This window comes from Aulonocara sp. 'chitande type north' Nkhata Bay, linkage group LG6 (genome assembly GCF_057382095.1).
Source record: "Aulonocara sp. 'chitande type north' Nkhata Bay isolate Kocher_YH1m ecotype deep benthic linkage group LG6, A_spYH_male_GT1.1, whole genome shotgun sequence".
In the NCBI taxonomy this organism is placed as follows: domain Eukaryota; kingdom Metazoa; phylum Chordata; class Actinopteri; order Cichliformes; family Cichlidae; genus Aulonocara; species Aulonocara sp. 'chitande type north' Nkhata Bay.
Genome location: NC_141349.1, coordinates 12,888,366 through 12,896,796, shown reverse-complemented (window position 1 = coordinate 12,896,796; position 8,431 = coordinate 12,888,366). Strand labels below are relative to the sequence as shown.

Below are 8,431 nucleotides of genomic sequence, written 5' to 3'. Positions count from 1 at the left end.
ACCACAGGGTAAGAGGCAGGGTACACCCTGGGCAGGATATGTCCAGTTTGTCACAAGGCGAACACATAGAGACAGACAACCATTCGCACTCAAATGCACAATTTAGAATTACCAACCCCACTAACTGCATGTCTTTGGAACGTGGGAGGAACAAGAACCCATGCAAACATGGAAAGAACATGCAAACTCCACAGAAAGGCTCCGACTTGATAACAGGTAGGCAGACAACAACAGAAAATGTTACCAATACCAGCAGGATAACTCAGCAAACAGTATTAGATCCTTCAGCATTACTGTATCATGAGATATGATAATATTGTCATCTAGTGGACGTGTCTCTAACTGCAAAACAGACAAACAGACGAAAAAAAAAAACAAAAAAACAGTAGAGTAGCCCCCCAGAATTGTCTGAGACAGCAAAAAACAAGAGTGAATTTCAAACCACATTTTTTTTAAAGAGTAACTTTGCGAACAATTTTTTTCTTTTGTTTTTCACATCTACTTTTAGTTCTTAGCTAAGTTTTAGTTAACTATAATAACTGCATCAGAATCTGCTTCAGCTCCAAGTGTTGCCTTGGAGTTGAGGTTTCCATCATCTACCTGATAAATTGTGTCCAAGCACTGTGAAGGTTATATTTTTCGACTTTTCCAGTTCATACCATCAGGCCAACCTTCCTGGCTGATAAACTGATGCATGTGGATGCCTCTCTTGTGTCCTGGATTGTGGATTACCTGACAGGAAGGCCACAATATCTGCGTCTTCAACACTTTGTGTCTTCCACAGAGATCAGCAACACACTCGTATCAGAAAATAAACCGGACTGCGTTAAAAGCATCACTGCATTCTGCAGGAAGTAGAGATGGACCGATCCGATATTACGTATCGGTATCGGTCCGATACTGACCTAAATTACTGGATCGGATATCGGAGAAAAATAAAAAATGTAATCCGATCCATTAAATATCACGAAAGCACCTGGCAAAACTTGCAACACGCCGTAACTCACCTCAGAACGTTAGCAGTCGGAGCAGTATGCATCACGTGATAGAGCAGCTGTGGCATGCGGGACCTGTCGGTGGTCTGGATAGCATGTGGAGCTTCGCTAGCAACCTGGCATTTCATCTCCGACAAAGTTATCCCCGAGAGAAGTAAAGCAAGTGTGTAAGTCCATCTCTGAATGTTTGTAAAGCATTCCCACGTTAAGCTTAACAAGCGACTGCCTCTCGCTCTCCTGCTGCTACTTCAATCATGAAACTGCTTAAATGATCAGCTGATCGGCTTTTCTGTCGCGAGTCCGTGTCTCTTGTTTGTTTTTGGTCCACTTTGCGCCAGAAAGAGCAAACCAGCGGCTGAACAACAGCAGCACGTTTAAGCTTGATAAGCTGTTGTTAGAATTTATTTAATATTACTTTCTACACCAGGATCTTTTTCTACGTAGCTGACGCTGGTAACTGTGCAGGGGCGGATCTAGCAAAGTTTAGCCAGGGGGGCCGATAGGGCATGAACAGGGAAAAGGGGGCACAAAGACATACTTTTCTTTCTTATTCTCATTTAAAATGTCGAGCTTTTAATAAATAATTATCTGACACCCAAAGTTTTAATTTGATGTAAAATGAATAGAAGTCAATTACTGTATATAGTGACTATTAAGTCTAATATATATACCCTAGTAAGCTATAGTACTTTTTACTTTGGGAAGGTACCATCTGTGCAGTCTGCAATTTTGTTGAAGAAAGATGTTGAATCTATTTAATATTTCTTGAAAAATAATTGATTTCTGTGCATTTTTTTTCACACTGCATCAAATTAAGGTTGATTACGTCGATTAAGCATCATGAGGTGGAGTGTGAGGGGTGGTTCCCTATTTTTTATTTATTTCTTTTTGTTGTTGCTGGGAGTTGGAACCCTATTAGTTAGGTTGCTTAATATTTACGCTAAGTACTCTTTAAAATACCAGAATAGGGAGGATGGTGTAGGTCTAAGTTTATTAGATTGATCAGTATTGCTGAACTATGAAATATTTTTTTTGTATACAGGTATAACAGAATAGCTTTAGTGTAGTTGTTGTTTTAAACTTGAGTATGAACTTGCAGACTTGCAAAATGCAGCAAGATATTTTAAAAAACAGTTTTGTTGATTAAAAAACATTATATCGGATTCATATCGGTATCGGCAGATATCCAAATTTATGATATCGGTATCGGTATCGGACATAAAAAAGTGGTATCGTGCCATCTCTAGCAGGAAGGGCCCGAGTCGTATCTATTTTCTGAAGCAGCTGAGATCTTTTAACACGTATCGGACAACGCTCAGGATTTTCTCTGAGTCTGTTGTGGTCAGTGCCATCCTCTTTGCTGTTGCATGCTGGGACAGCAGGATGAGGGTCACAGATGCCAACATATTATTGATAGAAAGGTAAAAAAGATGGATGAGATAATGAAGCTGTTTTCTAATGAAAGTTTCTGTTAAAGGTGTTATTATTTGGAACTTTATCCATGTTTATTACGAGCATTAATGCTATAACTGTCATGATACTGGGTTTTGTACCCAGTGTTTTCTGTTTGGGAAATATCACTACCATTTGTAGTTTTTAGTTTAAATATTACCTTTGCTTTGGTTAGGTTTTCATTCTGATTTTGTATTCATCGTTTTCTTTGTTATTCTCAAGTTTTTCTGGTCCTCCTGTGTTGTCTATGCCTCATCTACGTTTCTGTGTCCATGTTTAGTGAGTTTGTCTTTGTGTTTACTTTGGCCTGTCAAAATCAGGTGTTAGTCTCAGTCTAAGTGTTGGTTTCCTGTTTTATTTTGATAGTCTTTTGCCCTGTGTGTGTTGTGTTCAGTTTTTCTTTGCTCGTTTTCATTAATTGATTCTGTTCACTTGCACCTTGTTTTCCCAGCAGTGTCTCTTTCCCCCATAGCCTCATGTCTTTTCAAGTCTATTCAAATTTCCCTCTGTTCAAGTTTTCAGTTTAGGTTTTTGTTCCTGAGCTCTGGCAATAAAGCTGTTTGAGTTTAGTTAAGCCTGTCTGCCAAGTCCTGCATTTTGGGTTCTCTCGTTGCTTGGCACACACCCTCACTTGATAGTAACAGTAAAAATATGACAGTAAAACCAAAAGTATTACAATTCTTAGTGATCAGCAATCATTAAAATCAATTGTCCCTGAGTGTAAAATATAAAAAGATTGGTGAAAACTTGGCACATAACATAATTGAGTAATGACATTTACAGTCCTCACTTGTTGAAGGTTAAGCAGAGAACAATAGAAAATGTTACCAACGTGTGCAGAATGGCTCAGAAAAGATGATCAGATCCCTCAGCATCAAGACTGTTGCATTAAACATGGAGTTGCTGACACAATGAGCAGTAATTATGGTCCCTTCTGGTCTCAAATTACTAAACAACAGAACAAGAGAGAAGGTGCTAAAGGAATCTGAAATTGTGCTTGTTTTTCAGCATTCAAACAATAAATCACAGAATCTGAGGCAGGAAACAACAAGAGTGAATGTTGAACACAATTTTCATTTAAAAATTTACAGTGTTTATCTCTGTGGTTGAAGACCTGTTGTCACTTCTGAGTGTTGCTCAAATGTGGTAAAAGCTGTCACTTTTAGGCCACACCCAGCACCCATGTGTAACCAGTATAAAAAAAAAGTCTGCATCTCCACAGCAGTTCATGTTGCACAGTGAGCTTGAATCTGGGGTTTCTTGATCACCACAGACGTTTGTATTCATCACAAACCATAAACCACCATAATTAGATATGGACAAAAGCTTCAACACACAGCTTTCTTCTGAACAGCTTAAAGCACCTGAGGTGACTATTTATTGCACATTTATTTAAAATACAAGTGCACACAGCAGAGTCGACAAAAGATTGAAAGGAAAAGGAAGGAAGTTTGGTATTAGCCTCAAAGCTGCACAAGATGTGAAACCACTGAATATGAAACAACAGTCAATCTTCCCCCCCTAACCTTTCACTCTGAAAAGGAGAAAAAGCTTAGGTGACTGATGACTTACTTTTTTTTTTTTTTTATTCAAGCTTTCACTGTCAATGTTAAACGTTAAAGTCTGGACTACAACAATCATGCCGCTCAGGAATGCTTGTCGTCTCTTTGTGGGTGTCATCATTTACATCACAGGTATCAGTGATTATTTATTTGTCCCTATTTAAGAATGAAAGTAACCATAGCTAATCCTACTACATGATTTATAGATGACAACTTTGAGTTCAGATTAGTTCCTAATGTAAACTACAGAATATCTCTCTCTTTTTGACTGAAAGGTTTTTTTCTAAAGAAAGTTTCTGTTTAAGGTGTTAATGGAGGAGAAACCAGGATCTGTGCTCTCAAAGGTTCATCAGTGGATCTGCACTGCTCACATCAACATCTGACTTCAAGCAGAAAATGGTTCACTGTCCAATGGAAGGGAAATTATGTTCAGAGTGAGCTCTCTGTGGATGGACAACGTGTAACGTACAACATCTCTGATAAGAAAAACCCAACTTTAACCGTCAATGATCTAAGAGAGAGTGATGCAAACGCTTACTGCTGTATGAAGACTACCGACAGTCCACAACTCTGTTGGCTCAACAGAATTACTCTTCAAGTTGTTGCAGGTACAGTGACTTTTACTCATTAATAACTTTCCAAATGACATCATTGTATAAGTTGTTCTCCATCATCCTCTCAGAGCTGCAGGTAAAGGTGATTCCTGCCACAGAGGGACAGACAGTAACACTGATGTGCAGCAGCAGCTGTCCTCTGACTGAAAAGCCTGCAGCCTACATCTGGTACAAGAACAGAGAGTTTCTCTATGAGGACTGGTCTCCCTGGTACCAAGAGCTGCTCAGCAGTGAGGAAGCAGTCACATACTCCTGTGCTGTCAAAGGTTACGAGCATCTCAGAGCCCCTCAAGTCTCTGTGGGTGAGTCGTGATGCTTATTCTGCTATATTATTTGACAATAAATAAATTCAATATGAACAGAAATCTCAATTCTAAATATAAAAATAATCTTCTTACAAATATTTAATTGCATTACTTTTTCTTCAGATTCCATCACAGCAACCTGCTTCAGTGTGACTTATGCTTATGGAGACATGTGTTCTTATAAACAGACACCAGTGGATGAGCCGTGCTCCATCACATATCCCAGAGGTGAAGTGGTACAAAAATAACACCACCAAAACTCACATGTCAGATTTGTTGAGTCCAACATTTGTATGAATTATATAAACTTTATGAATATATCTATGCACAGTAACGGGAAGTGTATTTATCTTTTATCAACAGAGCTTCATGTTCAAAGGACTTCTTCCATTTCTGGGTTTGTTACACTGGCTTGTAGTACAAGATGTAACCTGACAGACCCTCAGACTATCTACCTCTGGTACCACAACAAACAAAGCTATTATGAGAATCAACATTATTCAGTTCAAAACTCTTCAAGAGGCACATTTTCTTGTGCAGTTAAAAGCCACAAACGTCTTCAATCTACAGAAGTTTGTATGTGTTAAAAAAAATTATTGATTCACTGACATCCTGAAATATAGACCAGTCAGTCATTTCATAATCCATCTATATTTCAGGTGTTCAGGATAAAAACTGCTGGAGAGTGAATTATGTCAGCAGGAGAATCTGTGCTCTGGAAGGATCTTCAGTCAACATCACAAGTGAATACTCACATCCTGATAACATGAAGCCAGAGTTTAAATGTTGGAGTAAAAAACTGAGAAGTGGTGATGAGGAAGTTAAAAGGCTGATTGAGGCTGCAGGTGGTGTGGAGTATCAGGACAACATGAAGAACCAACACATCCTGACCATCAACAACCTGAAGAAGAATGACTCAGGAGGATACACATTCAGATTCAAGAGAGATCATGAAGGATGGACACAGTCTGATCTGCCTGGAGTATTTTTGATTGTCACAGGTAAATCTAAACTCTTCACTCAGCAGACTTTACTCATTAACAGGATTGTGAAAATATTCCATTACAGAGCAAGAATCAAAAGCAAACAGACATTTTCCTTTTATAGAAAAATTCACCCTTTCGGTGTATCTTTTTTTTTTTTTTGTACAGTCAGATCAAGTGAAAAAAACATTATTTTTGACTTTTAAAATATATAAAACTATTTTATAATCCTGATCAAATATTTTCTAATGAGCACTTTGCTATATATCAAATACACACAAAAATTCATTTTCCTGTTCACAGAAATTAAGAAAATGATAGTTATTCAAGTTTCATGTTGGATTGAGCAAATATCACAAACATCTATATAACCCACACGTAACCTAGAACAGTAACAATAATGGCATGAATAGCTGAAAAGAAATTAATAACCCCAGTTGTCAGACAAATACAATGAAATAAAGCAAACAATCCCTGTAAAATGTCACAGAAATGAAGAACTGAGCTTTTTTCACTTAAAACATGGCATTACTCACTAAACATGATTTAAAAATGACACTGACGGAGTCTGGAGTCTAATAATAATAATAATTATTATTATTGTATGTTCTTCTTCCAGAGCTGAGAGTGAAGATGAGTCCTTCTGCAGTGGTGACAGAGGGTCAGAGAGTCACACTGACCTGCAGTACCAGCTGTCCTCTGACTGACAACACAAACTACATTTGGTACTTGAACAGTCGACCTCTGACCCCGAGAGAGAACCAGAACAAACATCTGATCCTAGACCCAGTCAGCAGGGAGGATGCAGGAAACTACTCCTGTGCTGTGAAAACCAACAAAGATATCAGCTCTGCTCCAAAGACTCTCACTGTCCAAAGTATCACAGGAACATGGACACCAGCAGCTGCAGGAGTTTCTGCAGCTCTGCTCCTTTTAATACCTCTCACTGTCTACTGGTGCAGGAGGTAAGCTACACTGTCTCATCTGTCATACCTGTCATGGTTAAACGGTAGCTCAGGAGTTAGAGCAGGTCATCTTTTGATCAAAAGGTTGGTGGTTTGATTTTTGGCTCCCTCAGTCTGCATGCCAAATATCCTTGGGCAAGATACTAACCACCACTTGCTCTCCAATGCATCCATCAGAGTATGAATGTGTATGCTAGTGAGAAAGCATAGAGTGAATGTGGCATGTTGTATAGAGCGCTTTGAGTACTCCAGGAGTGCAGAGAAACGCTATCTAAAAATCACTACATTTACCAAATGTTTTAACATTTTATTTATTTCTTTTTGTGCAATAGAAAAAAGAGGACTTCCAGTCAGTCTCCAAGACAAGAAACTTCAGATAATAAACAGGTTAAAAAAACCTCTCATTTTCTCTTCACAGGAATAATAATTTATTCTCCATCACAGAAAAACTTTAAAATCACTCATCATGCTTTTTTTTCTCACTTACATCCTAACCTCTTGTAGCCTTTTTGTCACTGGAGCTCACCACCTACCTCGATCATGTTTCTACTCAACAGTTGTATTTTTTATGTGACTAAAACACATTCACATTATGACACAGTATCATCAGCTGCATCTGCACACATCTAAAGCTCTTTTGGGGAGGAGACCACTGAACTGTTATCCATAAAAAATCCTGACCAAAATGCTAGCCATTAGGGCTGCAGCTATTGGTTATTTTAGTAATTCAGTATTTCATCAATTATTCCATTGATTAATTGAATAATAAGAAATACTTTTAGCTTCATTAATGACAATAATAAATCAAAAAATGTACTCCTTTTTGTTTCAATTTTAAAAATTGCTGTGTTTTACTGCATACAAAGAATGAAAGGAAAAAACTAAACTATTTAAATCTGATAGATATCATACATCAAAACTTTTTGCAAAATGTACAACATTTGCAAAAAAGTAATTTCTTTATTTGAATGAGGCAAAAACTGAATCCTTAGTGTTAAATAACCCAGTGCTCATATCATTTGTCTTCTTTCTGTAGATGCACCCTGGTCCCATTTATGAAAACATCTCAGCTCATTACAGCAGAATGCAGGTTAATACTCAACATCAACAAGATTTCTACTCCAAAGAAGCTGATCTTCATGCCAGCGAAGCTGAGCTCTATGCCAAGGAAGCAGAAGTCGACGAAATTGAAACTAATATCTACTGCAGCATCGAATCGTTGTGATTTAACTAAAAAAATCATTTAAAGGGAGCATTCACTGATTGGGATAATAATGAACTATCACAGAAGGGACACCACAACTGATAAGTAGAGAGTAAAAATCATACATCATAGTGGAAAATAAAATACAAGAGTAAGAAAAGTAGTAGTGTTTAGAAAAATAGAAATGCTGCAGCTGATGAAATGTGTTGTACATGTCCTGCAAAATACAACACAACTTCAAATTATATGCACATGCAAGCTGAACTACTGTACTGGATGGTTTAGAGCTTTGGCAAAATGTCTGTAAAACTGAACCGATGAAACATTAAAGTCATCGTGCTGGCATTTTTC

General features: G+C 37.8%; 1 protein-coding gene across 1 annotated transcript; it reads left to right on the top strand.

The window, feature by feature from the left end:
* The first annotated feature begins 4,086 nt into the window (after window positions 1-4,086).
* On the top strand, window positions 4,087-8,119 carry LOC147327400 (B-cell receptor CD22-like). The gene is made up of 9 exons (XM_086297534.1): window positions 4,087-4,141; window positions 4,315-4,617; window positions 4,692-4,925; window positions 5,052-5,156; window positions 5,292-5,504; window positions 5,588-5,929; window positions 6,531-6,876; window positions 7,209-7,263; window positions 7,913-8,119. The coding sequence occupies exons 1-9, from the start codon at window positions 4,087-4,089 to the stop codon at window positions 8,099-8,101; spliced, it is 1,842 nt and encodes a 613-aa protein (XP_086153660.1). The 3' UTR covers window positions 8,102-8,119.
* The last annotated feature ends 312 nt before the right edge of the window (window positions 8,120-8,431 follow it).